The 14,917-nt window shown below is 42.1% G+C and overlaps 2 protein-coding genes across 5 annotated transcripts; both read left to right on the top strand.

Annotated features, from left to right (window-relative positions):
• The first annotated feature begins 2,884 nt into the window (after positions 1 to 2,884).
• On the top strand, positions 2,885 to 11,145 carry egfl6 (EGF-like-domain, multiple 6). Of its 2 annotated transcripts, XM_041951223.1 has the most exons (13): positions 2,885 to 3,120; positions 4,398 to 4,504; positions 4,824 to 4,916; positions 5,135 to 5,254; positions 5,381 to 5,500; positions 6,835 to 6,969; positions 7,053 to 7,175; positions 7,628 to 7,690; positions 8,079 to 8,327; positions 9,646 to 9,720; positions 9,816 to 9,911; positions 10,001 to 10,263; positions 10,541 to 11,145. In XM_041951223.1, the coding sequence occupies exons 1-13, from the start codon at positions 3,047 to 3,049 to the stop codon at positions 10,646 to 10,648; spliced, it is 1,626 nt and encodes a 541-aa protein (XP_041807157.1). In that variant the 5' UTR covers positions 2,885 to 3,046; the 3' UTR covers positions 10,649 to 11,145. The 2 variants fall into 2 exon arrangements, with proteins under 2 accessions (XP_041807157.1, XP_041807158.1); XM_041951224.1 differs by lacking the exon at positions 7,628 to 7,690.
• Positions 11,146 to 12,050: 905 nt separating this feature from the next.
• rab9a (RAB9A, member RAS oncogene family) lies at positions 12,051 to 14,886 on the top strand. Of its 3 annotated transcripts, none has more exons than XM_041951029.1 (3): positions 12,051 to 12,179; positions 12,693 to 12,812; positions 12,942 to 14,886. In XM_041951029.1, exon 3 carries the CDS (start codon positions 12,977 to 12,979, stop codon positions 13,583 to 13,585), a length of 609 nt encoding a protein of 202 aa, XP_041806963.1. In that variant the 5' UTR covers positions 12,051 to 12,179; positions 12,693 to 12,812; positions 12,942 to 12,976; the 3' UTR covers positions 13,586 to 14,886. The 3 variants fall into 3 exon arrangements, with proteins under 3 accessions (XP_041806963.1, XP_041806961.1, XP_041806962.1); XM_041951027.1 differs by having other exon boundaries at positions 12,134 to 12,303; XM_041951028.1 differs by having other exon boundaries at positions 12,134 to 12,303; positions 12,653 to 12,812.
• The last annotated feature ends 31 nt before the right edge of the window (positions 14,887 to 14,917 follow it).

The following is a 14,917-nucleotide window of genomic DNA, read 5'->3' as shown; positions in this document are numbered from 1 at the left end:
AGGTCACTAAGCTGCACAAAAATGGTCCAAAAGTCAAAAAGCTGCCCAGAAATGGCAAAGTTTCATAAAGTTGGAGCTGAGCTCTCTGAATGCCAGGGTTTCTCCTGGACAGAAGATGGTGCTGTTGTTGTGAGAGTAGTTTACCAGGTTTACCGGACACCTACCCAAGCACGAGCCCAGCTCTGACAGTATGCATGGCCCGGATTCTTGAGATGTCGGTCATATAGAGTCAGGTTGCAGACTAGAAATGGGACACAGTGAATCTGTGTGTGTATGTATGTGTGTTATTCTGTAGCACGGGAGCTCTTCCTATGAAAGCATCAAATGAAAGGACTGATGATTATAGACTGTACTATATATGATGCTGGAAAGCAGTTGCTGTACATAAAGTCATGTACTGTACTGTGCACAAATTACTTTCTTGCTGAATCCACAGACCAGAGCCCAACACTGTAAAGCAAACAGCACAACAAGTCATTGTTTTCTGAGAATGCAGCTCTTATTTCATTCCCAAGATTATCGCTCATTCCATAACTTTTGCTGTCACACTGTTACTTCAGGGCTTACTGGGACACTTGAATACAACAGAGCCATTGTTGATGTTATTAGTAACACCTGTGTTTCTCCTGCAATCACAAGTCAAAATGTCTGCAGTCAAAAAGGCCTGAAAAGGTTGGTTGGTTCTCCCACGGCTTCTGTTCCCTGAAACAGTGGTTCCCAAACTTTTTCCATGAGGGAAAGTTTTCTATCACTGAGTGAACTGATGACCCCTTAACCCAAATAGCAAACACAAAAAAGCAGGAATTCTGTGTAAAACAAGTGATTTGGATGAATGTTGAGAAGACTATTTCCTGTGAGAAGAGTTTGCTTTTTGTGCAGTTCTCTGTCTGTTTGTTGTTCTCTTCTTTTTTTTTCTTTTTTATTCATTGTTTTCTTCTCCCGGATGCTGCAAGATTGGCCATTGATCTATTAGCTGTTTGCTTGTTTAAGCTGTATGAATGTAAATTGTTTTCAAGCCTTCACTGAGCCCTTAACCTGAGAGATGTTTTTTTAAAGATTAAATCTCAAAAAATAATGTGCAATTATAAATAATAACAATCTAATTTAGGTTTCATGACAGAAATTAATTAAATAATGAAGTGCTGAGATATAGGCCTACTGTATTAAAAAAAAAGAAAAAGAAAAAAGGCTTTCATCCATCCCTTAAACGAAAGAAGGCCTTGTGACCCCCTGTGAGGCTTTGGCGACCCCTAATGGGGGTCAGGACCCCCTTCTTTGGAACCCGTGCACTCATTTCAAAGCACTGACATGATATTCACATTCATCATATCCACCAAGTTTATCCACCACACTTGGAGTTAAACACAAAATTGATTTGGTCAGACCTTTCAATTTGTTCCAAACACCTTTCAATTATAGTGAATATACATAACTACAGTGTAACTCAAACAACTAGGTGGTCCACATGGACAGCTGAGCTCTTCAGAGGTCGTGTGTTGTGATGCCTAAGAAAGTAAAACTACTTGAATTTTGCTCATGACATCCAAAAAAGGACATGAGGTCGATGTTTGAAAACATCATGCTAATTTTCTCTGTCCATGGGGTCCGCTGGAATATTTGCCCCCCCCCCCCCCCCCCCCCATCTTTCTGCCAACACCACCACTCACTGCTGCATATTGGTAGCAACCACTACTTGCCTCCCAGCGACCAAACGTCCACCCCCCAAGCATCCTTTGGGAAAAGCATTTAGGAATTTCTGCATGTGGATTCACCAATTTGAGTTTAAGATTACCTTAATTGCTGTTGTGTATCCCCCCCGCTCTGTTAGGGAGTGTTTGATGAGCCACACCAAACTCAAAGATGTATTATTTCTGCAATAAATGGGTGCAACAATGGGGAGACCCCAGACTGATTTTGTTTTAATCTCACGCTGTGTAAACAAAATGAGATATTACAAACATTTAACAAGCCGAAACATTTCTGCTTCCTGACATAGTCCTGCATGCCTGGTGAAATAATCACAGACTTGTACTGGTGAGCTCAACTACAGTGTTTAACTGCAGACTTCCTTCTCGTCTGAAAGCTTCTTTCCATTGCAGTTTTCAAATCATCATTTTGATCGTCTTTGGACAAACCAAATAAGGACAGGCAAGCCATAAGGAAATTTAGTGCAAAAAACAACCTCTTGCCATACAAAAACGTGGGATTTTAACAGCAAGTAGTGAACTAAATGCTAAAGCTCCCAGAGAAACATCACCTGTCCACGTAAGGGCACAGGAGATCAGGACCAGATGTTGGCGCTGACTTTGAAAGCGTGAAAACTCATTAAAGTTTTAATGGCTGAACTTGGAGTTAGCATGTGTGACAGAGCAAAGCTTTATGTGCTACCCGTGAGAAAGACATCAAAGAGCAGCGGAGCTGCTAATGACAGGCCCACGCATGTCTGACTTCTACAATTAGCTGATACAGCCAATTATCGCCTAGAAAAAAGACAGCGCGGGCAGGCCATCAAGCAACAAATGCATCTAAAGTTATCCCAGAAAAGACACAAAATAAGATCAGTAGGCTACACTGCATTTGATATGTGTACAACAGTATGATATTTCCTACTGGTGATCCTCAGGAAGACTTCCGTGTGGTCTTGTATAGGGTTTCAGAGAGGAGAGGAGCACCCCTAAACATAATCCCCACCCCTCTTACAAACCCACTCCTACCTCCAAAAGTCACAACCTATCCCTCACCGTGCAGTGTCATTTCAGTGTCAACCCACCACTGGAATTTCAGAGAGGAAGAAGAGGAAGCAAATTGAAGGAGTAGAGGTGCAGCATTGAGGAGAGTGAAAGAGAGATTTTTTTTTTTTGCCCCCCTGGAGGAAACCTTGACTTCGTGCTCTGGAAATACATGAAATCCGGCGTGCCTTGTGCAACTAAGACCCGTTCCTGTCTAAGCATTTTAATGAGCGTAAGCCCCCGGGAGGAGTAGTCGGAACTCAACCAAAGTCAGCCCCGTGGGAAACAAAGCTCTCCGGCTGCTCGCGGTCCCAGACATGCAGCCGTTCACCTTTGCCGCTGCTCTTTTTCTCCTGCTCCACGTCTCCTCCGGGAGTGCAGAGGCTCATAGGTAAGTCAATGAACTGCAGCGTTTGATGTCATGTGGTGCGTGTCTACCCTGAGAGCTGCAGCAGGTGTAAACTTTACTTAGATATTTACTCAGTCAAGAATTAAAAAAGACCTTCCAGGATCATGTTGGACAGATTTCTATGGATTATAAAGTTTTTATCACATTGCAGTGACTCTGAAATGTGCTGGCTCCAATAATAAACCAAAAGTGTCACAACCAGTATTGGCTAATATACAATTTGGCCCACTTCCTGTGGCCAAAAAAAGGAATTACTGCCATTTCATATGCTAGTTCCTCCACATGCTTTTACTTCAAGAGGAGCTTAATGAGTAACATGAACCTCCTTTATTTTGCACTGGATAATCTTTGCTGGGAAAACTGTTGTTTTTAGATGGTATGTGCAGACTGCTGCCCCTGCCAGCACAGGACTGTGACAGCTAAATGTGGCACAGCAACTGTTAGTAAATGAAGAGCACCTGTCACACTTAGGAGCCCCTCTCCTGTGGGCTATTCTGGTTGATTTCTATCAAGTCTCAGATTCCTCCAGTCCCTCTGGAGCCGAGGCTGCTTATAGGATGCTACCCCTATGATGCCTAAACATCTGGGATATTAGAGTTTAAAAGTGGAGATAATGATGCTGAAAGCTTTAAGGCAGATTTGGCTGACAGTCCGACAGGAATTTCCTCATTCACTGAGTCAATGGCAAAGAGCACCTTAACATCTTAATTGAATTTACAGGTTAAAAATACACACGTGCAATATAATCTATATGTGCTGCAGGTTATTTTGAATGCAATGCCGACCCACTGCCCGCAACTGAGAATAACTTTTACAGCAGACTCTAATCTGACTCCGGAAATTGGAGTTAGGTGAAGATCAAGGTAAAGAGAAGGAGGACATATGGTTGTGCATAAGGTATCAATGTGCAGCGCAGGAAGTGTCTGATTAGTGTGTTTTTCCCCATCTGTAGCCCACATCCTGTCAGCTGGCTGCTGCTCCACAGGGAGCCCCTCTTTTATCACTCAGCGAGCCTGAGAGGGGACACTTTATTTAGGTTTTTCCACACAACTACCATTGGGACCAAAATTAGAAGAAAAGGATGACTGAAAATCTGAATTTGTGACTTGTCATTAGTGTTTTATTGTCATTACTGTGATAAGATTTTGCTTCAAGGCCAAATTTGCCATCTGATGCATGATGAACGAGGGCAGGCTATAAATTTTGCGAAGACAGGGAAATTACACATCTTACCTTTACTCCTCTCCTCTTCTACAAAGGCACTACCGACAAGTCCTTACTGGAAACCAAGCAGGTGTGTGTCGCTATGGCAGGAGACTGGAGTGTTGCTATGGCTGGAAGAAAAACAGCAAAGGACAGTGTGAGGGTAAGATTGATTCAAAGACTGGTTTATAATATGTATTGTAAGGTGACAGCTTCAATTTAAACATAATGCTTTTTGAATGAGCAAAATATACATTTTGAGAGAGAGAGGCTAAATTCACTGCCACAATGCACAATGTCCTAACAACTGTTATTCTTTTCATGAAAGGTATTTTCCTAAACCGAAAAATGTGGAGGAAATGACAGTCCAGATTAAAAAACCTCCCCTGCGTAACCAAAAATGTGTGGTTTGAAAATAATCCATCATTCTCAAACCACTGATATTTCTGGTGGTATTTTCTCTATGTTAAATGTTTTACCAGCTCAGTGTGAGCACGGCTGCAAGCACGGAGAGTGTGTTGGCCCCAACAAATGCAAGTGTTTCCCTGGATACACCGGCAAGACGTGTAATCAAGGTGGGTGTTTGCGGTCGGTGAAGAGGGTCTGGAGAACATGGGTCAGACTGGACACAGGATAATCTAATTACTAGCTGATAACTCCCTTTATAAGATAATTTTAGGTAGGTTTTACCACAAGAAAATCTTTCTTGTGCTACAATTAAAAGCATTTCAGCTAAAACTTTTAGAAAAGATGGTGTTGCGGGTAAAACAGTGAGGGTGACTCTTGTTTCTAGATCTGAATGAGTGCGGCCTGAAACCTCGTCCCTGTGAGCATCGCTGCATGAACAGCTATGGAAGTTACAAGTGCTACTGCCTCAACGGTTACACCGTAATGCCCGATGGATCTTGCGCCAGTGAGTAATGTCACGCTACTGTCTGTGCACGTCCTAAGTGGAAACATGAAGAAAATCTAAGTTGCCAAGTTTGCATATTTATATGCTAAATGTGTGTTTTGTGTGTGTTCGTGTCCATGCATGTAGATTCCAGGACATGCTCTCTTGCTCACTGTCAGTATGGTTGTGAGGAAGTTCAGGGGGAGATCCGCTGCCTCTGCCCATCTGCAGGGCTGCAGCTTGGGCAAGATGAGAGGACTTGTGTAGGTGAGCGACCGCACTCGCACAATAATAGATGATATAGTAGACAATAATTTAATGCCTTTTAGCCTATAGTGTCACGCATGGAAAACCTATGCCAAATATGATAAAGAATAGAGACAAGCCTCAGCAAGGAGAGTGAAAAATCAGATGGAGCAATAGCTCTTATCTAAATAAGGAACACAGAGTGAAAAACTATTGACTTTGGCTTTCCTCCGTCTCATGGATAGGGAATTTTTGCGCAGTGGAACAGTTCTGTAATGATTATATTATGTGGCTTTGCCATGCTTGGTTTGTAGATCAGATGGATGCAATTAAGTTATATTTCTTCCCACAGAAGTGCTTGAGCTTTGACAGAGCCAGTCTGACATACTGATCACATGGGGAAAGTATAGTATAATAGTTCTAGAGCAGAATTAAAATGTCTCCAATGCACTCAACAACAGAGGTACAGCAGAAGCACACTTTCACTGTGAAAATGAACCAAAAATTACATTTTTCCCAGATGTACTGTATTGTAACAGACAAATAACAAACCCTCATGAGCCAGATGCATATCTACTGTATCCATCTTAAGTATAAAGTAGCTTTTAAGAAATCCAAGTACAAACTTGAACCTGAGCTAAACATAGAGTAGCAATATTTCAGTCTGCTCAAGATACAATAGACCTCTAAGTTTCTGGCTGCAGGCCCAGACTTGAAGTTGCTGACCACAAATAGGAACATGTGAAAACTTGCATATCAGTAGCTAAATATAAGCAAAATAACAGAATATGTCTGAATGAAAATGAGACTAGACTATGGACTGTTTACTGTATCATGTTTAAAAGCATTACTAATGGTGATGTTTACTTGCTTTAAAACCTTCTTGTACACATTTCCTCCTGTGTTGAGTACTTCATTACATCCACAACAATATGAAGCGCTCAGTTACCACTCAGTGGAAGCACTGTTCCTGCTACATCAAACACAAATTAGCAGTGATGGCTCGCAGGAAGCCAGTGAGGGATTGTGATCACCAGGACGGCTTAATGCACTCAGCACACCAAAGCTGGTGAGGCTCCCTGCTGGCAGAAGAAAAAGAGCTGCTGACGACTCCGTGTGAATGAGAGGAAGCACACGGTTGTACTCGAACCAGGAAAATGGTCTGCAGGGTAGTGAGAATAAGAGACATGCTGAAAAATAAAAATAGTGGACTGATTTTCTCACTATTTCCCAATGTGACGTGTTCAGGTTCTCAATGTTTACTTGAGGTGCATATTTTACTTTTATAGGGAAGTGCCCCACCAACAAGGTTTTAATGAGTTTAAGGTTAATGTTCCCATTTTCTTTCCCTTCAGATATTGATGAATGTGTGACCGGGAAGAATCTCTGCCCATACAACAGACAGTGTGTGAACACCTTTGGCAGCTACTACTGCAAGTGCCAGGAGGGCTACGACCTGAAATATGTAGACGGCAAATATGACTGTGTAGGTAAGGTATACGAGTTCATCACAGGGACACATTTGTGATCATTTCTGCTCTCAAAGGTACAAATAGGCTTCTTCCAATTCCAGACCATGATGAGTGTGCAACTGGCACCCACAAGTGCAGCCACCATGCTGACTGTCTGAACACTCGAGGATCCTACAAGTGCAGGTGCAAGTCTGGCTTCAGGGGCAATGGCTTTGAATGCTCTGGTGAGATCCAAGTACTGCTACACAGAATTCTAAATTAATTAGCTTCAGGGGTGCCTTTTGATATGCAATAAAACTTGTCAAATAATAGATTTCAAATCGAGAGTAGTCGGTCAGACAGGACAGGAGCAGTTCGACGGCCACGTATTTCTTTTGGACGCTTCAAACGTCAGCAAACAACAGTCCTGCCAAAGCTAGTTTCCTGCTTTCAGACTCCACTCCTCTTTACAGATGTTAGCAAGAGAGAGCCACAGATTGAAAACACACCTGTGTAAATATATGACATTGTATGGTAGCCAGCCATCTGAAGAAGAAGAAGGAGAAAGACAGGTTGTGTTGTTCTCTTTGAATCAGGTCCAGATAATAGCAGGTGAAGCCTCATGCAGCCAAATGACATCAAGAGAGTAGGGGCCAGGGGTTTCAGAGTAAATGAAGATGCCTTTATTTTTTTTTAGTCAAGCCGTTTTATCAGAGGTCGTGGGATGGAGACAAAGGCAGTGCAGATGATTTCCTCAATGGTGAGACTGTGTGGAATCCAAGACCCTGCTTCCGCTGTTCACTCCCTGCCCTGCAACCCCATTCGTTCCCTCCTCTTGCCTACTTTTAAGAACACCTCCTTGAACTCTTTCCCTCGCTCATGGCTGGAAATGTTGTACGTCCACAGCACACACAGCTTGAGACCTGGAATCCTCAGCATGGCCCTTTCTATACAGAATGTATGTGATAAAGACGCTTAGATGACATGCAATGAATGTCGCCGTCGTGCTTCGTCTGCATGGAGTAGTGCAAGAACAACAGCTGCGAAATACATGTCAGCAAACGCATCCGAAACCTGGTAAAACACTGCATCTCCCGCTCATGATTACGGTTCCACATGTCTGATCTGATTCCTCTTCCTGCCTGCAGCCATCCCAGACTCCCAAGTGAGGCCCGGGATTCTGGGAGGTAAGCTGGACGGCGAGGACATCAAAAATGCTATTCCTGAACCAGTCGCGACGCCGCCCCCTAAGATCCGCCAGCAACCGTTTGACTATGAAGGAGAGGTCTACATTGGCACCCAGACTGAGGAGAGACGGGAGGATGAATTTCCTAAAGAAGAGGAGGAGGAGGAGGAAGAGGAAGACAACCAGCTCAATCCAAGAGGAGATGTTTTCAGTAAGCGTCCTTTCCTTTGGCTCCTTTGCAGAAAATCTGTTTCTGGCAGTCTGGGTGGTCTGCAATGTATTAACCATACACAGACTAAACAAACAGTATTTTTTTTACAGCGATTTCGCTCTTGTGTGTACACAGCATCTGAATACAATTATCGATTTCTCAGCAGACTGCTGAAATAAGAAAAAATTAGGAGGTCAGATCTAAGACCTTGATCAAAGAAAAAAGGGGCCTGTTGCTTCTTGTCCTGTGTCGACCTCAGGCTGCACAAAGGCCTGCACTTTTCTTGAAAGGTTTTCCTTACACTTAAATGTGACTCTTTCAAGCAAACAACATGTTGAGACACAGTGAATCCGATCAGAGATGTCCCAGTGATGATGATTATTTCCACGAAGCGAGAACTCCAAGCATTATGACATTTATAAAAGCTCTTTCATAATATTAAACCATTGTCTAAATCAAATAAAAAAATTAAAAAGATCAATCTAATGATTATGAGATATGTGGCTTCTGGAACATGTCATCATAAATGAAGTTGCCTTTCACCACTAATCTCGATCTTTATGGAAACACCCGAGTCTGTGTCAAAACTCAGATAGCAAGAGGAGACAGGCCCCAAGACATCCATCACCTCCGGGGAGGAATTTTACTCTGTCGGCATGTGAGAGCCCAGGGATACAACTCATCCCGGGCCCGCTTCCCATCTCCTGGAAGGAGGGCAGGAGGGGAGGGGGGGGTTAAGAAGCCTCCAAGCCTTTTATTATGTTTTCCCCAAAACAGCTGTTGTGCAAACAGACTTGACTCCTAGTAAGGAAGTCTGTCATCAACACTGGAGACCTCTCTAACACTAGCCCACTCAGGGGGATGTATCCTAAAGTTGTAGATCCATCTGAAGACATGATTGACAGCAGGGCAGGTCTACACCTGTTGGTTAAAAAGCCCTTTCTGGCTTATGTTTCATCTTGGAAAATCTCTTTGCGGCATAATTTGGATTTTTTTAAGATCACATACTTTTAGAGGAATTCATAGACAAAATGTTCTTTGTCATTTTTATCAACAACATTTAGCAACATCTAAGAGATTTAAAAAGATTTTGTAAGAGTGTAACTGTAGTGCAATCTAATACAATAGTCCTGCAATAAAGCCCAGCTTCAGTTTTTGTTGAAACTGAACATTATAATTTTCATGATAGTAGGATTTATTGCAGGACTGTTGCAATAGTTGAAGCTAGATGCATCTGATAAACTGGGAAGTGGATGTATATTTAACTGAAATCTCATGAATTCACACAGATTTTTTTTCCTTTAATCTCTAAACGCAGTATCAGAGGACTTTGAATCGGTGTTCGGCCCGGCCACAGAAGTCAAAAAAATCCAAATAACACCAGTTCAGGAAGGTAATTAAAAATGTGTTTATGTCCCATTGTTATATAATGACTGTTTACATTATGTGACTACTTTGCTAATTTGCTCCTATTGTTTTACCTTCTAGAGTTTATCATGGATTGCAACTTTGATCAGGGAGCATGTGAGTGGGTCCAAGACAAGGGTGATGACATAGACTGGAGTGTCGCCTACCATGATGATGGTAACAGAGCTACTCATACGTTTCTCACAAGTTATTTAAGATTCATCTAGTGTCATGTGTTCACCTATAAGTTCTACAAACTCAATCAGGTGCTGAGTACTACATGGCCATGAGTGGGTTCATTGGGGAGCAGGAGGATGTAGCCAAGCTGAAGTTGCTCCTCAGCGACCGGGCCCAGCAGGGCAGTTTCTGCCTCAACTTTGACTACCGTGTGGTGGGCCATAAAGTGGGAACGCTCAGGGTGCTGCTGGATAACAATGCTTACGCAGTATGGGAGCAGAGCCAGAGCAGAGACCAGGGCTGGCAGACGGAGCTCCTCACGGTGGCCTGGAAAGAGGAGGCACCAGAATCTGTGAGTCACTATCTCGCTTTATAAGACATATTATCAATAGATGGTTGTCAAACCAGTGCAGTTACTGCTAATAAGAATAAAATCTGTAATACCAAAGGAGGCTGAATGGCGTAAATGTTGTATCATAAGTCTATGCAGCAATGATGTGTCTAGCTATAATTGATCTTTCTCAAAAATGTTAAACTGTATCTGGTACCTGGTATGTTTCAAATACAACCCTCATATTCTTCATGCGCTACTGCAGTCCACAACCTAAAGATGCATGAATGTCTTCCAGATTGTCTTTGAAGCTCAGCGTGGGAAAGGTGTTGGAGGAGAGATCGGGCTGGACAATGTTGTGCTGACCTCGGGGCCCTGTGAAGAGGACGTCGGCCCTGACTTTTAAGAATCTCCGCCCCGGATTTACACTTTGAACATCTGCTCTAACTGACACATGTCAAAAATCCCTGTTTCCTGTTCATATTATGGTCTCTTTCCTGTGGAGTTCCTGGAAGTTTTCTCACGGCTTAGCCACAGGGCGTCCCCACAAACATACAGACACATGGTGTCAAGGGAAGGTTGTGTACAATCGGTGCATGCATGTTTACTCTACCACCGTGCTGCTACAATAAATACACCCTGCTACGTTCTCTGTCGTGATTGTCAAAACAGACTCTTATGACACATAACTCAGATCTCAGGAATACATGGAAATGCCTACTTCGTCTGTTAGATAGGTTGAACAGTATTGTGCGTAGTCCATTGTTGTGTATGTGATAGTGCATTGCTGAAGTTAACTGAAAATAGCCTTGACATGTAATGTGAATTCTTAGGTGAATTATATCTGAAATCCAATCTTAGATGAATAACTTTTTTTGAAGGCTGGTTAGTTTAAAATGATAAAAAGGATCAGTGCATATCTGCTGTAAATTTTGCTTTCATATTATACTGTACTATTGCAATAAATTTGGTTTTTTTTTCTATCTCTACCAATCTTTATTCCCCAAATATTATATGATTTTATATCTGTAGGGTTGTGCAAACAGAAATATATCATCACCAGACTAATCTGGCAATGGAAGTGAATGCATTGCAGCACAAACTCTGAGGTAGTATGACAAAGTATGGGGTCATTTTAGGAAATTTAGTCTGCTAGCTGAGAAAATGACACCACAGATGAACCTTAAATTTATGGATGCCAGAGCTGGTAGTTTATCACAGAAAATATTTGTGGTAGTCAGCAACACACAGCTTGAAATAGAAAAGTATGCTTTCATGCTTTGTAGATATCCACAACAAAAAGGGGGAAAGAATTGTTTTGTATGTAAAACTATGAGTCAGAGTATGACGGAAGAAAGAAGAAAGCGGAATGACTTTTTAACAACATGAGTATTTTTTACGGTATGGTGTTTTGTGGTGTAAAATTCATTGCATAGCTTCATTGGACATCTCAGTACAAACCTGGTTAATTGCAACAAGTAGCTAGCTAGGTGCTTGCCTATCATTGGTGTACCCAAGTGTTTCTTCGGTGATGTAGTGTGGTTGCTGTCACAGTTTTGCAGCTGGGATGCTGGCAGCTAACGGCTAAGTGTCGCTCTCTGGTGGCTGTGCATCAGTCATACAGAGAAGATGCTAATGATGAGAAGTTAATCGATGTATTGCCGATGCAGAGACACTGGAGCTAGCAAGCGGTGGGGCTAGATAGTACTCGACAAAAGTCTCGGCGTTAAAGCATTTTTTTTATAAATAAGGACAGAATGATGTGCACTTTGTGAATAGTCCTGCCTGTGTAAGTTGAAAGGGCTTGAAAAGTTACCCCAGCGGTCGTCGGTTGTTTCTGTCTGGCATGATCACATGATCCGAGTCTGTCCATGTATCGTTAGCTTGTTGGCGGCTAGCTGCGTTAGCACCGAGCCTTTGGAGTTCACCAGGAAACGGTACGACCTGACGTTATCTCGATCCATGCTAAGGCGAGGAGCTGTCAAATATATTAATTAATCATTTTAGTTATTTCGTCGTTTATTTCTCGTTCACTCTGCAGAGGTCTGGCCGACACTTAAGGTACGCTACCAGCAAACTTGCCTGCCAGTAAACGTGAGCTAGCGAATTTAGCAGATTTCATTAACCTAACTCCGGCTGTGTTCCTTGTTTTCCTTTTTCGTGTTAGCCTAGCATAGCTAACATTTGGCTAGCTGAAAACCCATACTTTAAACGCTCTCCGCTAGCATGTTAAGGCATTTGTGTTACATTCGTTTAATATTGTGTACGTTATATATTATAGACTACATTTGTATGAGTTACTTTGCCAGAGCGCTTACAAATAGTGTATTGAACGTTTGGTCGCATATTGTGTTTTATTGCAATATGGCTTCTTAGCAATAATTGCTGTGCTGGACCATCTGTTAATCAGGAAACTGATTAACAGTGACAGACTTGTCAATGTGTTACAGCTGGTTGAACGATACCTACATGGCTGCTCCCATCAACATTAAACAAATGAGCATGTGACCGAGGACCAGGGTCTACAGCACATGATCTGGAAACCTGGAGGAGGCTGATATCAACCAGGGGTGAGACAAACACAAAACATCTATCAAAAAAATGTTTCTGCTGTAAAATGGTTCTTAATTGCAATATTTTGTTTCAAACTGATATTGTCTTGATCATAAACCCATTTGCACATTGCATCTCTCAATTAGGTAATTTTTTTCAAAGAGATCAGGAGTGAATAGCCATGACAACAAAGACATCCCTGCTGAAAGTGATTCTGCTCGGTGATGGTGGTGTAGGAAAAAGCTCCCTCATGAATCGTTATGTTACCAACAAGTTTGATGCACACCTTTTCCACACCATTGGCGTTGAGTTTCTCAACAAGGAACTGGAGGTAGATGGCCACCAGGTTACCCTGCAGATCTGGGACACTGCTGGCCAGGAGCGCTTCCGCAGCCTGAGGACTCCTTTCTATCGTGGCTCTGACTGCTGCTTGCTCACCTTCAGTGTAGATGACAACCAGAGTTTTGTCAACTTGTGCAACTGGAAGAAGGAGTTCATCTATTATGCAGACGTCAAGGATCCAGAGAAGTTCCCGTTCGTAGTCTTGGGCAACAAACTGGATGTGACAGAGCGGCAGGTGTCCACCGAGGAGGCCCAGCAATGGTGCCAGGAGAACGGCGGCTACCCCTATTATGAGACCAGTGCCAAGGATTCTACCAATGTCGCGGTGGCCTTTGAGGAGGCAGTACGCAGAGTGTTGGCACTGGATGAAAGAACGGACCACCTCATCCCCACAGACACTGTTAAGCTCCACAGAAAGCCTCGCTCTGCTGCCACTTGCTGTTCATAACATATAGGAGTTATCACTAATATCAATTTGCTGTTCTGCCTGTTATGTGATGAGGCTGTAGGTGCACAATGCTGTAGTGACATCTTATTTAAACAAATGACGCTACTCGCTTTATTATCTGTCATACTGTTGATGGTTTGATAGTGCTAACAGTTGGACTCCTGCTTGAAGAGAAAGAGGGGAAACACTAAATTGACCCCTGTCTAATTACAAATAAACATGAAACCACTTAATCACTCACTCAGTCTGCCACCGTTAGTTAGGCTTTGAATGGAGTAACAGAAAAACAATATGTTTTGCATTGGGCGAAGACTACCCATGTGGAACAAAAAATAAGTCATGATGGAACAGAGGCAAATTCTTTGAAAAGTTTCACTTCCCTCTCAAACAGCTGAATGTCCCATTCTGTGACTCTTAAAATAGGTGTGTATATGTGTACTACCATACCACCGTGGGAGTGCGATTCATCATAGGGTTTGTGAACTTCACTCCCAAATGTAAGAATGCAGATGGAGTGATGACCTGTATGTTTATATTCAGTAAATAACTGCATAATTAATTTATACAGCCCAATAACCTTATTTCTGAGAATAATGAAGTAGCTAAGGCACTACTTTGTGTGACTAACAAATTGAGGCTTGTTGTGATTATTGCACCTTTAGTTCTTGTTCGTGCACATTCTACATCATGAATAGATTATGGCTATGTGCTGGAAGCACTGAGGGACATGAATCCTAACAGAAGATGCATATTAAAGCAAAGATAACATGCATGGCATATGGTGTACTTAAGTTTCTGGAAACTTTTGTATTTTTTAAACTGTTTTTATCTTAAAAATCACTGAATCATTATTTCCTTGAAGACAGTGTAATGATTGAGTGAACCTTTTTCCTTATTGTTTGGTTTATTGTTATCAATAATGGTTTTGATCTTTACAGCACTCTAAGTTTTTTTTTTAAATATATATGAAAGTCTTTCCCCACAGCTTAATATTTAAAATGGTGAACTATTTACCGTAACTGTCTCCCAGTCAGATTTCATTTATATTCAAAGTTATACTACTGGTATGCCAAACGATAAATAAAACCCCTGAGAATTGTCTCTTCAAGTATGTTTTGTAGCCTGAAAACTCTGTTTATTATTCAAAGGTGTGAACTAAACTGAATGTTGCTGCTGTCCTTTCTAACCACTGCAATCATATAAAGCCTACACCGGTAGGTAGCCTGAAGTTCTTACGTCGTAAAGTCTAATGTTGATAATCAACGTACAGTAGCCATATCCACAGCTCACCCAATAAAAGAAATTAAGAAAAAAAAAACTCTCCTCGTAAAC

The sequence above is a fragment of the Chelmon rostratus genome, chromosome 13 (assembly GCF_017976325.1).
Source record: "Chelmon rostratus isolate fCheRos1 chromosome 13, fCheRos1.pri, whole genome shotgun sequence".
NCBI classification, from domain to species: domain Eukaryota; kingdom Metazoa; phylum Chordata; class Actinopteri; order Chaetodontiformes; family Chaetodontidae; genus Chelmon; species Chelmon rostratus.
Note: the sequence above shows the minus strand (reverse complement) of the source record. Positions and strands in the feature narration are given on the sequence as shown.

Excerpts from the sequence above, each read along its gene's own strand:
- egfl6 (XM_041951223.1), top strand. The coding sequence starts at position 3,047 with ATGCAGCCGTTCACCTTTGCCGCTGCTCTTTTTCTCCTGCTCCACGTC. Across the intron at positions 4,917-5,134 it reads CGGCAAGACGTGTAATCAAG|ATCTGAATGAGTGCGGCCTG; the intron begins GTGGGTGTTTGC and ends TCTTGTTTCTAG. Across the intron at positions 10,264-10,540 it reads AAGAGGAGGCACCAGAATCT|ATTGTCTTTGAAGCTCAGCG; the intron begins GTGAGTCACTAT and ends AATGTCTTCCAG.
- rab9a (XM_041951029.1), top strand. The coding sequence starts at position 12,977 with ATGACAACAAAGACATCCCTGCTGAAAGTGATTCTGCTCGGTGATGGT.